This window comes from Panicum virgatum, chromosome 2K, assembly GCF_016808335.1.
Source record: "Panicum virgatum strain AP13 chromosome 2K, P.virgatum_v5, whole genome shotgun sequence".
In the NCBI taxonomy this organism is placed as follows: Eukaryota; Viridiplantae; Streptophyta; class Magnoliopsida; order Poales; family Poaceae; genus Panicum; species Panicum virgatum.
The window spans coordinates 55,413,167-55,427,200 of record NC_053137.1 but is presented as its reverse complement, the minus strand read 5'-3'; the positions used below and the strand labels follow the sequence as shown (position 1 = coordinate 55,427,200).

Here is a 14,034-nt window from a genome sequence, read left to right as displayed (position 1 = left end):
CTTTAATGCTTGCCTTGGTAACTGACGAGCCGCCTCGGTAATTGGCAATCCACAGTGTGGACTGACAAAATCTGCCCCGTGCCCAGAGGCAGCAGAGCACGCCTCAACCACTCGCACTTAATGCGGGTAGGTGAGGGAGCTTCCAACGGAAGGCTTGCGCCCGCGCCCGCGTCTGCGTGACACGTGACGGCTCCGGACCCCTCCCGAGCAGCTAGCTGAGCCGAGAGCTCACGGGGGTCCGGATAGGCACGTGGAGGCCCCAGACTCATCTGCGGGAGTCCGGATGGCACGTGGAGGTCCCGGACCCACCTGCGGGGGTCCGGGTCCGCGGCCACAGGTGCTGAGCATTTCCACCTCTGGGACACGTGGTGACACCGGACCCGTCCCCGAGCGAGAAGCGGGTCCGGGACCGTTGGTCCGGTGAGATGGAGTCGGACCCCAGGGGTCCGGCTGCTCAGCTCCTTAGGGCGTAGTTACGGATAACTACGCGAGTCTTGGCACAGTAGGAGTGGGTACCCCAGTTGCAGGGTACCGACAAGCATAATTATCACTTGTTTCCACCAGGGCAACTACATAGAGGAACATTTGAGGGAGCAGCTTGATACACTAAGAACAATAACTGGGTACCATTTGAGGGAGCAGCTTGATACACTAAGAACAATAACTGGGTACCGCCCTGCGGCATCTTTGACTCTGGAAGCCGAGCTTGCCAGGCTATACATATTTGTCGGTGTGGAACCCCCCTGTCAGCTCAAGGGACGCTTCGGACCTGGTAGAGATAAACATGAAACTCCAGTTACTGAAATCGATCATAGGAGTGGAGTGAAGGTCTGAGAGAGAATGGATATCTCAGGAGTTTTGTGGTTGTGTACAAAGCATGCATAAAGTTTTGCAGTCCACGGTCCATGCCACACATGAACTCTGCTAGTACAGTTGACCGTTGAGACCTGTGTATCTCATTCTCTGTTTCCGTCTCTTGTGAGAGAAGGGTGAATGTTCTGTATGTGCCTACAGTTCCTGTTCTTTTTAGCCTTCTTTTGAAATGTTTTCTGGTCTTAACAGTTACCTATTGGGCGGAAAGCTTCGCTCTTTGCGACTGCTTCAAATTCAAATTGTGATCTTGACTATGCTTGCTCTTTTAGCTGATTAGTCTCATAGTCTGGTGCTACAGGTACAGCATATATAGAGGGTTCCCCAGGTTTGAATCCTGCCAACCAGACTGTATTTCTTTTCTTTTCTTTTGGGCCACTGTTTTGTAATTCATGGGCTTCGAGCTTGCACGTTCATTTTCATCTCTTCTGCAACTTCAACTATTTTTTGACGCCCACGAACAATACGACAGTATTAGATACTAGCAATGTGGGACAAAGTTGAGTTGTATGAGATGCGCCGAATCAATTGACCATGCATTCAGCTGATGATATCTTCAAGGCCAAAGTGGGCTCGATCAATTCCTAGGAAGTATGCACCTCAGGACAAAGAAGATGGCGCATTTCGGTTTCTACCACGCGGCATCGTGCGTCATCTTTATGGGTTTTGTGATTTTGTCCATCATATCATCTGCATTTTCGACGGGAACAAAGCTGAGCAGCCTTTGAGTTCCTCACAGTATTTGGAGTACACTAGGCTGCTTCCTTGCTTGTGCTGGCGTCTTTTGTGGTAAATTTTCTTCTTGGATTGGGTGTTCTAAGCTGTCCTAGAAACCCTTAAAATTAGTCACCTACTGCGTGCGCTCAGGGATATTCCAATGTAGCACAGAGACGAACACGAATTGGATAGGTCAAATAAGCAGAGTTGTGCTGTGTGCATGGAAGGCCCCACCTACTTTTTTGACTTGATACATTATTAGATTCATGTATTTGCACAGCTATACATGATCAAGTCCCATCAGTAATAACGGTGTGCACAATTTTTGCTAGGTTAGTGTATTGTGTGAAATGTCGTAATTTGGATGCTCCGTCTAACGTGGTCGTTAAAAATTTATTTATCTAAGCAAAACTACTTAGTGAATACTTCCAAAGATTAATTCCAGAACGAAATGAAACAAAACAGTACGTGCAATCTGATTATGTACGTTCTACTGTCGTTCCCACAATACTCCCTCCTTCCCAAAAAGAATGCAATGTACACTTGCTTCCCGGAGAAGTTATTTTTAAAATTTAATTAAATTTATAAAAAATAATATTAACATTTATATTACAAAATAAGTATCATTAGATTAATCATGTAATATATTTCATACTAAACTTTTTTGAAGATATAAATATTGTAATTTTATATAAATTTAGTTAAATTTGAAATTGTTTGACTTCTCGGAAAGCGAGAGTTTTTTTTTTTTTGCGGAGGGAGCATTCAGATTTTCCTTTTAACAGAACTGTGTCGTCTCGTTGGATGCATAAATACCCGCCCGAGTTGCTCCTGCATTGCCTACTTGGCTGCTTGCTCGCATTTTTCGAATTGCCGCAGCAATGGAATGACCTGCAGCTGCTGCAGCAAGAGCTGGCTGGCTGCTCTTCTGAACACCTCGTATAGTACTTCCTCCGGAATCCGTCCATTTATCTTCCCCATTTGAGCTCGGAGCATGCAGGAAAGAAGGATAGGTTCACATCATCCTCCGTGCCTGCGTCAAACTGCCTCTGCATCAAAGGATAGCATGCGTACGTATCTCCTTAACCATGGTAGAAATCAGCAGCGGAAAGGGCACCCATGCCCGCAGCCTGCAGTGTGAACAATGGAAGATCGAGCTCTCGGGTTCAGGGTGACGCATCAAAGGATAGCAGTTAAACATACCCATGCTCTCTTCGAATGACCAAAGGGATTCGCGAGGTATGTACATAAGATAGCACTGGCCGCCTAGCTATGAAGTTACGCTGATTATTCATTTGTGTGTGTTTTCTTCCAAGTCGATGAGTCCTGTGTGTCGTTTTGGTTCTGAAGGAGCACTAAATTAATCGTGTCAGACTACGCTGGAGTGATTTGTTTTGCTACTACATCTCGTCAGACAAGTATAGTTCGCAGGATTACCGGCGCTCTTGAGTTTCTTGATTTATGATGATCACAAGTCGACATGCTCTGCCCATAACAAACTCTAAACAAGAGCTATCCTGATGGTTTGAACTCAATGGGATCTGATTAGAAATTCTGTTATAGTGTCCAGTCTCCAGAGTGTCGACCATGGCCTGATGGAGATGTTTAACTTCATCGCTGAGACGCTCGGATGAGCTAGTCCACATGCATGGACAGCAGTTTCCATCTGCACTAGGAATCAAAAGGTCTATCGGAAATGGGCAACTGGCCGAAATTTGCTGGAAACTTGATATGTCCACACCAGCACACATTTGTTCAGCCAGCTTGATGCAGAGGTGATCTGTTGTTGGGTTGTTTGCAGACTGAACGCAGAAGCGTCCAGATCAACGGCCACAGGAGGCATGTGAATCTCTTGTTAAACTTGATGATGGAGGAATAATGCAACTCCGTATGCTACAGGCAGATCAGACTTGATCCGGTGCTGGCGGCTGCTGCATCTCCCTGTAATAAGCAACGACGGCTTTGCGATCGCAGACACGCCTTCGAAGGTTGTGCTGTTTAATTTGCTGCAACTGCAGTTCTACATGGTTTTTGTACAGGGGATGGATGAACAAATTAAATGCATGCATTGTTATTTCCAGAGCTCGCACGCGAGAAGGACAGACGACATCTCGCCCATGCTTATGGATTTACAGATCAGCTTTTGGGGGGGGGGGGGGGGGGGGGGGTGTTCTTGGAGTCTCTGGACAGAACGTAATGGGACCACGCCATGCATGCAAAGGATTCTTTATTTCACATGGTAACATTGTAAGTACTGCATGGCGCGCAGCCTTGTTTATTTTAAGATTATGCATACATAAACAAAACTGAATCACCAATCACCATAGTGCGGTGGCTCGACATGCATGTCCTTCCCATGCACGTATAGCAAGCGGCTTGAGTGGACAGTCCACGCCCCCTCTAGAATTTCCGTGTTTTGGCCTAAAATCCGTCCAGCAAATAGGTCAACTCGAATCTTGTTGCTGAAACAAATTTTATTATTGCTGAAATAACTTTTTTTTGTTGTGGAACAATTTTTCAATTATTTTAGAAATCTAAAAAAAATATTTCATAATAAAAAAGTTATTCCATTTTATGCGAAAAATTGACTCCTAACAACCGCTTTTTTTTTTATGAAATCCTAACAACCGCTTGAGTGGCTGCCCACCGGTGTTCGACCACTCCTACTGACCTGACTGGGCTGGATTACATTGGAAATAGTAGGATGACCTTGCCAAAAGTGCAAATGGGCCGAAATTAGGCCATGTTGCCTTATATGGTCTCAAAAAGCAACACGATACGTGAAGGCTTCCCTGTAGGCCAAGGCCCATAATAGAAATCCAATCACAGCCCATTAATTTCATTTCGATTTTAGAATTTTATTATATCAGTATCGGAGTGGTAATTGAAATATTGCATAACTAAAGTATCACCCTTGTCTAAAATCCTAGCTAGGCACGTGATGTACCCGGCCTCCATGTATAGAGGGTGTTCGGATTCAAAATTGCTAATATCTAAAAGTGCTAAAACTTTAGCACTAACTTATCCAGTCTGGAGTGCTAGTAGAATGTGCTAAACATTAACAAAGATTTAAAAGTTTTAGTAAAAGCATAAATGCTAATAGGTAGCGCTCATCTTTATCTCATCCAAACATACGAAGCTCTGTACAGCTGCTAGCAATAGCAATGCTTGGTCGATCATCTCATGAAGACGGCGTGCGCGGCGGATCTTAATTAATTAGCTGACCTCGCATTGCCTGCGAGCGCGCGACTACCGATTAGGTCAGGGCATGCGCATGAATGCATGATTGCAGTTTATTGATGCATGGCTGGTAGATCAAAGATATACAGGACAACATTCGATAGTGCTAATAATATTTCTGTGACGTGGACGCACGATGATATGTTGAAATCAAATAATGACACTCATGAGGGTGTGTTTAGTTCTTTTGGTGTAAAGTTTTTGAAGTATACATACACACATTTGAAGTACTAAAAATAGACTAATAATAAAACAAATTCCGGCTGTAAACTGTGAGACGAATTTATTAAGCCTAATTAATTTGTCATTAGTAAATATTTAGTGTAGCACCACATTGTCAAATCATGGCGCAATTAGCCTAAAAAAATTTGTCTCGCAATTTACACGCGAACTGTGCAATTTGTTTTTTTTCTTTTATCCTCATTTAGTACTCACTGCATGTGTCTAGGGATGCAAGTCACATCTTTGTTGGATCATTAGATCGACTCAAAACTTGATAAAATGAACTAGAATGACATGCTATATAATTAGTTTGGGAAAGAAAATGAACTAAAATAAAAAACCCAAAAATACTAATGGATACCCACTTGCATCCCTACATGTGTCCCAATATTCGATGTGATGTTTTTTGCTAAAAAATTTCGAGATATAAACTAGGCACGTTGTTTCTATAAAAAATAGTTTGATCTATTACTCCCACGACTATATAATAATAATAATAATAATAATAATAATAATAATAATAATAATAATAATAATAATAATGGGCGCTGCACCTCCACCCTGTAATGAGTTTGAAGTCGTGGGAGTAAATTAAAGAAAAATAGTTTAGGGATTATTGGTCACATATACTAGATCGAGGGGCGCAACTTGTTTCTATTCCAATGTCATATGTCTTTTATTTACAGATATTGGTAGTTAAAGTTACAAGATCACGTCCATGTCTGAAGTTGTTTATAGTATTGGAAAGAGTAATTTCTTGGTAGGTACATAAAAGTATATATTATTGCTAAATTAATAATAGAGAACAATGGTAAGCGGCGGATGACAAGTGACAAGCAAAGAGGTGCCGCTTCGTCTTTTGGGATGCTTTTGTTGCCCGTCTTCGTTTACGAGGCTCCAAGGTTCGGCGCCGTCGTATTGTGTGATCGTGTCCCCTACATTGCTTAGTTCTGAAACAAACTAAAACACCAGATGAGCTCATGAGCACAGGAACAAATGATCAACTAACAGGGACGTCCTGAGCCCGACCGTCGTTTTGGCGACTTCCTCTCTCCCTACCTACCAACAGCGTATAACGCGCGCACTGCTTCGAATCTTTGATTCCATGGACGCGCGCGCGTGCGCATGCACTGACGTGCCTCTATATACAGGACGCTCTGGTACATCCGATCCGGCCAACCTCGCTCCAAACTCATCTCGCAACGACGACGAGAGAGGCCGGGGACGGAGCAGACGCATGGACATGGATCCCGTGCTCCGCCCCGCTCTTGCAGTCGCGGCCTTCGCCTCGGGCGCGATCGTCGGCGCCTCGTCGTCCACGCCGCCGGCGGGCGATGGCGGCGCCACGACGACGACGATGATGTCTTTGGCGGCCATGTTTTTCGTGGCCATCCTGGTCATCCAGCTGAGGGTGGCCGGGATCGCCCACTTCTAGTTTCCGGGGCGGGCGCCGCTGCTTCTCCGATCCAGACGGAGGCAGGGCGGCCGGCGCAACTGGTAAGGTACTCTCAGGAGAGCGCGGAGTGTGCCATGGTCGCCGCTAGCTGCACTGCAAGAGAGTACCCGTGTTGCGCCATCGCCACCAGCCCTTTCTGTGGGCGGATCCAGGCGCGCGCGCGTGTACATACGCACCTGCATGTGCAGTAATATTAGTATTGTTTACCGGTGTAAATTGGTGATCCTTAGATGCATCTCTAATCATCTTTAGTTCAAATATTTATACTAATTCTTCAAAATGAGATTTTATTTTGATGAAATAGTACAAAATTTTGAACTAAAGAGGGTTGAAGGTACATCTAAGGGGTCATCAATTTGCACTTATAGTATTGCTAGCTCCGTATAATGTGAGTGATCTCCGAACTTATTATCTGCCTTGTTATATGCTGTAATCTGGAGTACGTACATGTCTTGTGTGAGGATATGATGCTTGAATTATATGTTTGTTCTATGTATATTCCAAAGTATCTGCAATTTCGATGTTGTGTAATCACTATACATATTCTCTGTGAGTCAAATTGCAGGTGGGGCGGGCTCGTATAAGAACCCGCCCCGCCTGCAACCTGATGTCCACTCGTACAAACTACTTGGGAGCGAGTTCCTCGATGGAACAGAGTCCTACTCGAGCACTCCATTGTAGATGGGAACGGGAGTCGAGCAGGGCCTAGACTCTCGCTCGGTGTTCTTCTCCGGTCCGGCAAATTGGATCTCGCCGAGATCTTCGATGAGTTCATCGATGATGCGGCCGAAGCATATGCCTCCGGCCCCTCCGTGGTCGCGTGGTGGATGTTACCACTGATGATGCGGAGTTAGGAGCCGAAGATGAAGATCATGTCATGCCTTCCTCAAGCGTGATGATAAAGTTGAACGCTGCCATCAAGTTCTCCACGTGATCTTCGATGAACATCCCCACCCGTGGTTCGGGTCCTCTGAGTGCATCTGTGCACACGACAAATTGCAGCCGTTGGATGACACACCAGATGCATCAACTATATGCATCTCGTTTGGACTGCAGGTTGATTTGAAAAATAAAGACTAAAGTAAAATTGGACAGGATGAAAAAAAAGGTGGATTTCTTAATGAAATATTACTCAGGCATGTTCGTGAAAAAAAGGTGGATTTTTGTAATAGGAATACGTGACGGGTGGCGGGGAATGAAAAGCGCTAGAAGCGCGCAACCCAGTCGGTATGCATGCATGCGAGGGTTATTCTATTTTGAAGTACACACTTTAAAATTCTATAACTTTTGAATGGAACGTCCGTTTAAAATTCTGTTTATACCTTTGTGCTCTACACGAAAATACGAACATACCTCACCTGCATATACTTTGGTTTCTTTAATCTTAGTAACAACTTATGTGTAATAGTAATAGTATGATTAGATATTACTAAAGAAGTTGCTATCATGTATATATTAAAGTTGCTACATGGGTGCTGAGCATCATTTTGGGTGCTTCTGCAGCAAGAGCGACAACTTGGGTGCTTAGTAACACAACAGCAGAATCAAATTGGGTGCTCAGCAACACAATAATAGTAGCATGTTTCAGCATCAACAGCAGCAGTAGCAACAACTTAGATACTTTAGCATCAACAACAGCAATTTGGATGCTCAACAATACAGCAGCAACAACAATTTGGGTGCTTCAGCAGCAACATTAAAAATATTCCTAAAAATATGTATTATACACCTTGTTTTGAAGATATTCTCTGTCGGTGTTTTACCGGCAAGCTCTCCGAGGAAATTGATTGTAGGCAGAGACTCGCCGAGATTAGAACGTGATGGTGCAAGAAACATAAAGATTTAGACAGGTTCAGGCCGCCGGAGCGTAATACCTTACGTCCTGCTTCGGGTCTGGCATTCTCATAAAATAATAATACGCAAATAGTATTGAAAATAAACACTCCGTTTGGCCCTGTTTGGAGAAATAGCCAAGAGTTATTTTGAGGGCTAAAGTTTAGCTCAAAAAAATAGCCCTTCAATGAAATAGCCCTTGAGGTGTTTGGATCCAAGCTCATAAAGTAATTTTTCAATTTGGGCTGCTACTTTTCAAAAGAGAGAGTGAGAGAATCAATGTGTCCCACGCGAAATAGCCCCAAATAGCACCCCTTGGTGGGGATATTTTTTTGGTAGGCTTGCAAATAGCACAAAAATAGCCCTCCTGTTTGGCTCGGCTATTTAGGGCTATTTTGGGGGCTAAAAATTAACTCATGTTCCTCTTTCTTAAATGACACAGAGGTGCTCCCGCAATTTTTCAAAGAAAATCAAACCATGGATCTAAACAGGTGGGTGGGCCGCGCGGTCGTGCTGATCTCTGCGATCCTTTCTTTTCGAGGAAAAAGTCATTTCTGCCTCCCTCAACTTTGGACCGAATCCGATTTTCCTCCATAGACCACAAAACCGGTTATTTAGACTCCTCGAGCTTCCGAAACCGTTCGTGCGACCTCCTTTGAGCGGTTTCAGGGTGACGTGGCAGCGGTTTTCTCTTTTTCTTTTATATTTATTTTGATTGAATCTTTGAAAAATCATATTAAATCACAAAAAAAATCATAAAATAGAAAATCCAATTTTATTAGACTCCACATGAGTAGATCTACGCACTGAACATATTATACATTATACTTTAGTATAATTTTTTTGTTGTAATTATATATATACTTTTCTATAATTAATTTATAGATACAGTTTCCGTTTCCTAATTATGGTAAAAATTTTATGGTGGGTTAATCATTATATAGTGGAGCTGTAGTAAAAATGTTATAATTATGGGATCATGTATGACTGAGATATAGATTTATCTATATAAACTTAGATAAATTTAGATGAATATATAGATAAACTTAGATAAATCTATATCTCAGTCATACATGATCCTATAATTATAAAACTTTTACTACAGCTCCACCATATAATGATTAGCACACCATAAAAAATTTACCATAATTAGACAATAGAAACTGTATCTATAAATTAATTACAGAAAAGTATATATATAAAATTACAGCAAAAAAAATTTATACTAAAGTATACTATATAATATGTTCACTGCATAGATCTACTCATGTGGAGTCCAACAAAATTAGATTTTCTATTTTATGATTTTTTTATAATTTAATATGATTTTTCAAATATTTAGTCAAAATAAATATAAAAGAAAAGAAGAAAACCGCTGCCACATCACCCTGAAACCGCTCAAAGGAGGTCGCGCGAACGGTTTCGGAAGTTCGAGGAGTCTAAATAATCGGTTTTGTGGTCTAGGGAGGAAAAATGGATTCGGTCCAAAATTGAGGAGACGTAAATGACTTTTTCCTTTTTTCGATGGGTTAGGCCGGAAAGGCACATGAAGAGATTGTCTGGCCCAAGCCCAATCTGGCCCAGGCCCAGTCAAATTACTAGAGAAGTATTGAGTTAGAGAGCGGTTGTCTGCATCCTGGAGAGACACACTGTCGAACACATGGCGCGCGCGCTCCTCCGCCGCGCCTGCGCACTCTCCGCCGCCGCTGCGCCGCCCAGACTTGCCAGCGCCTTGGCTTCCACCTCCACAGTAGCGCCGCTGCGCTCACCCCTCGACGACCGCCTCCACCGCCTCCTCCGCTCCGAGATCACCTACCTCGCAGAGCGCCGCCCTCCCTACCCGGTAATTTCCTCACCTTCCTCTTCCCTTCCCCTTCCCCTTACCCGCGCACGATTCCCGTCTCGCGTTCGCAGCAAGGACTGACCCCCCCCCCCCCCCCCCGGATTCCTCATCTCCGTGCAGCCGCCGAGGAGCTTCAAGTCGTTCGCCGTGGAGGACCGTCCCGGGGAGCAGTGGGTGCGCCTCCGCTCCCGCGCGGGAGCCGATGAGGAGGTCGAGGTCGAGGCCACCATGTTCGACGGCGCCGCGGAGCCGCTCCCCGAGGACGCGCCCCTCTTCCGCCGCGTGGAGTCCCTCGAGCGCGGCCCGCGCCTCCACCTCAGCCTCATCGTCGAGGTCACCCGGGGCGACCGCGTCCTCGGCTTCATCTGCTCCGCCTGGCCCGACGAGCTCGCCGTCCGCCACGTGCTCGCCCTCAGGGCTGGCAGTGGCGGCGCCAGTAGCGATGGCGCTCGTGGTGGTGGTGGTCGCAGTTTCGTGTATGGAAAATTAGAAATTTAGGATTACTGATTTACTGTACACTGCAGTTTAATTTCGAGTTCTCTGTTTCCTGAGGTTTGTGTGGTTTGATTCGCAGGAAGCTGGGTGCTGGGGATAGGGAAGCAGTGACGAAGTTCTTGAAGGAGAGGGAGGTGGACGAGGAGCTCGCTGAATTCTTGCATGGTTACATGGCGAACAAAGAGAAGATGGAGCTTCTCCGGTGGTTGAAGACCGTAGAATCATTCCTTGACAAGTAGGATAAGAACACAGACATAACAGGTAATATGGGTGATACGTATGGATATATCCTTGATTCTAGGAAAATTTTAGTATAATGAGCCCAAGTAAAAATGTGTTCAAGCTCGAGGGCTCCATTGCTGGAACAGAAGTATAATTACCTAACCGATTACATCTAAGCCCTAAACACCTATTGAGGGTGAGGGGGAAACAATAGTCCATCGACAAGCTATGAAATTTCAAAATTCAGTATTGTGGGCATTGACGGTACGGTTTCTAGTAGTTAAGATGGGGAGATGGTGAAGAACAATCTATTTAGCAGTCATCAGAATGCTGATATTTTTTTGCTGATATTTGTAGACCTGTTTCATTACTTGTATGAGGAATTGATACAACTACACATATGTACCTGTTTTCTGTTTGGAATTGTTTACTATTCTATATCAACAACTTTGGTTGCTGCCCCTAAATCTCTGAACAATGGTTCCATTTGCAGGCACCCTGCTGTTTGAAGCACGATTTCCCCTAGGATGATCTCCTGCAGTCACTGTGCATTATCCTCCTTAATGCCGTGCTATATGTCTGTTTACTCATTTTGTTGCTGAAGAAGTTTTATTTTTTCACTTTTCATAGTAGCTCAGTGCTCATGGAGATCGATGGCCTGAATATCCTACCGTATTGTCATTTCCTTGTGATCAAGAATGTTGTCAATCGTGTATCCGTTGAAATATGTGCCGTTTGACTTTTTGCAACACCAAATCTGTTCATCTTGAATTTCCAAACGTTAGCTACGTCCGTGCTAGAATTATTCTGCTCTTCGGACTCCGATAGTACAATGTCAAGATTCAAGAAGGACCTGCAAGGCTGCCACCGTTGGACTAAAGGCTCAGATCGACCGCACATGAACTGATCCATCCATACCTCAATACCTCAATGCAGCACGTATGCAAGGAACCTGCCAGGTAGGTAGAGCCGTAGAGGGGGCAGGTGCTTATGACCTCACTGACGAGCGGGGCCCACCTGCAGATTCAACCTCCCCTCAACGGCTAGTTCCACCCCCCAACCGTTGGGGCAAGAACCAAACAAAACGTGAGGGAGCTCTCTCCCCAAATCACACCCACTTCTCTATCCGATCGCCAACTCCCACTGACGCTCCCCTCACCAGCTCACCTCTCGAGAGATCGCCAAGAAGCGGCGCCGGCGGCGAGCTCCACGGCCATGGGGTACAAATACACGCCGACGTACTACTCGGGCCTGCAGGACACCATCGCGTCCCTGTGCAAGTCCATCCTGCCCTCCTTCCGCGTGGGACGCCGCCTCACCGCCGACCAGGCCGCCGCGCGCCGCCACGCCGAGCAGCTCAAGTGGCAGCAGGAGTCCTTCCACCGCATCCTCCACCTCGCCGCGCTCCACCGCGAGGGAATCGTCCCAGCCTCCGACGTCGCCGCCTTCCGCGGCCCCATGCTCGCCGCGCTCGCCGCGCCGCCGCAGCACCCCGAGCAGCCCGCCGTGCTGCGCGACAAGCTCCTCTTCCTCCAGGAGCTCCTCTACGCCAAGTGCATCTCGGCCGCCGAGTACAACGCCTCCAAGGCGCCCCTCGTGCAGCGCCTCGCCGCGCTCGGCGTCGTCGTCGACTGCCCCGACGCGGAGGTCTCCGCCGAGGAGTGGTCGGAGATCGACCTCCGGGACCCACCTCCCCCCGCCCCCGCGGCGGCATCCGACAAGCCGAAGCACAAGGCCTTCATCACGCCATGGAAGAGCAGATCCAACAAGGAGCAGGACGCGAACAGCGCGTCAAGGCCGCCGCTGGCCCCGGTGGACCAGAATAACGCCAAGAACGCGTCGGTCCTCATGGCCGAGAGCTCGCCGTCGGAAGCCGCGCCCTCCGGGAAGGCCGAGAAGGGGAAGAGGAGGCATCTCGCAGCGATGTTCAACAGCGGCGGCAATGGCTGCGAGAACAAGGACCCCGCGGGGGAGGAGGGGATCGATGACAAGGAGACGGCGAAAGGCAAGAAGAAGAGCTCGTGGGGGTTCGATGGGCTCAAGAAATGGAAGAAAGCTGGTTGTAGCAATGGCGAGGCAGCAGCCACCGGTGAGCAGCCGGAGCGTGCTCTGCCGCGGCCATCGTACAGCGAGTGCCGGCTCGAGGCGAGCCCCATGGCTGCCTCTGGCCCGGATGCCAAGAGGGCCAAGACGAAGCTGCACTCGGCGACGGGTGATGAGTCCGCTTCCGAGTTGCTGCATGATAAGGTACTTTGAATTGGTCACTCTTCTCATCGTGATTTTGCAAGTTTCAAGTAGTAGAGCAATTGACAGTTTGTGTCTGGAATTACTGAAGGTTCTGGTGGAGAACACAAAGAAGGAGCTCTCAAGGATTCAGGCTGAGCTATCATCTACAAATCGGAACTTGAACTTCTCGTAAGTCATAAATCGTGCTCTGTTCTTGGTGATCTCTTTCTCTTGGTTGATGTGATCGAAGATGGTTCCTGTCTTTGTAGGGATCAGCAAATCGAGGCCATCTCTACAAAGCTTCCGGTGGACAAGTCTGACCTCAAGCCCTTCTTCCCAAAGTATAAACAAGACATCACTTGACCATCCACCATTCAGATCAGGCACCACATGCTTCTCGGCATTTCTAAGATGATGTTATTGGTTTTGCAGGGCATGGTGTGATCAGCATGGGGACGGTGTGATCACTGCAGCGAAGAAAGAATTCAAGGAGCATGTCGAAGAGATGGAGAAGCAGAGGGACATCACTGGCAATGAGGGCTGGGCTACCTTTGAGGACATCGACCTTGATGACAACTTTAACCCCAGGTCCTTCTCTCAGCATCAGCCAGACTCAGCGGTGAAGGGGAACAAAGACAATGAAAGCCTCACCAGCAGTTTCACAAACCCCTTCTACAACAAGAACCCGTTCTTGAACACAAACTACAACTGATTGTCAGACTAGTGAATGATGTTTGGGTCTCGCGTTGGGATGTATCGTTTCGTTTACATTATGGTTACCGCTTAGGTTCAATTGTTATATTGGACCAAGGTTGCTGTCAATGATGTAAGTTGTATGGCGGGAGCGTGTAGTTCCCTTTGATTAATCATTTACCCTTGATATCTATGAATGCACAGCCAATTTTTCTTT

The 14,034-nt window shown here is 46.4% G+C and overlaps 2 protein-coding genes across 3 annotated transcripts; both read left to right on the top strand.

Moving 5' to 3' along the window:
* Positions 1-9,920: 9,920 nt before the first annotated feature.
* Positions 9,921-11,649, top strand: LOC120686757 (uncharacterized protein At2g39795, mitochondrial-like). Its single transcript, XM_039968963.1, has 4 exons — positions 9,921-10,181; positions 10,302-10,657; positions 10,756-10,937; positions 11,392-11,649. The coding sequence occupies exons 1-3, from the start codon at positions 9,999-10,001 to the stop codon at positions 10,913-10,915; spliced, it is 699 nt and encodes a 232-aa protein (XP_039824897.1). The 5' UTR covers positions 9,921-9,998; the 3' UTR covers positions 10,916-10,937; positions 11,392-11,649.
* A 326-nt stretch (positions 11,650-11,975) lies between these two features.
* LOC120686741 lies at positions 11,976-14,031 on the top strand. 2 transcript variants are annotated; one of them, XM_039968956.1, is made up of 5 exons: positions 11,976-13,145; positions 13,234-13,313; positions 13,394-13,465; positions 13,557-13,745; positions 13,806-14,010. In XM_039968956.1, the coding sequence occupies exons 1-5, from the start codon at positions 12,114-12,116 to the stop codon at positions 13,834-13,836; spliced, it is 1,404 nt and encodes a 467-aa protein (XP_039824890.1). In that variant the 5' UTR covers positions 11,976-12,113; the 3' UTR covers positions 13,837-14,010. The 2 variants fall into 2 exon arrangements, with proteins under 2 accessions (XP_039824890.1, XP_039824884.1); XM_039968950.1 differs by having other exon boundaries at positions 11,978-13,145; positions 13,557-14,031.
* Positions 14,032-14,034: the final 3 nt, after the last annotated feature.

Bases quoted from the DNA above. Each gene is read 5' to 3' on its own strand.
- LOC120686757 (XM_039968963.1), top strand. From the start codon at position 9,999: ATGGCGCGCGCGCTCCTCCGCCGCGCCTGCGCACTCTCCGCCGCCGCT. The intron at 10,182-10,301 runs GTAATTTCCTCA...ATCTCCGTGCAG, and splicing joins AGCGCCGCCCTCCCTACCCG to CCGCCGAGGAGCTTCAAGTC. The intron at 10,658-10,755 runs GTATGGAAAATT...TTTGATTCGCAG, and splicing joins GGTGGTGGTCGCAGTTTCGT to GAAGCTGGGTGCTGGGGATA.
- LOC120686741 (XM_039968950.1), top strand. From the start codon at position 12,114: ATGGGGTACAAATACACGCCGACGTACTACTCGGGCCTGCAGGACACC. The intron at 13,146-13,233 runs GTACTTTGAATT...GAATTACTGAAG, and splicing joins CCGAGTTGCTGCATGATAAG to GTTCTGGTGGAGAACACAAA. The intron at 13,466-13,556 runs GTATAAACAAGA...TTGGTTTTGCAG, and splicing joins CTCAAGCCCTTCTTCCCAAA to GGCATGGTGTGATCAGCATG.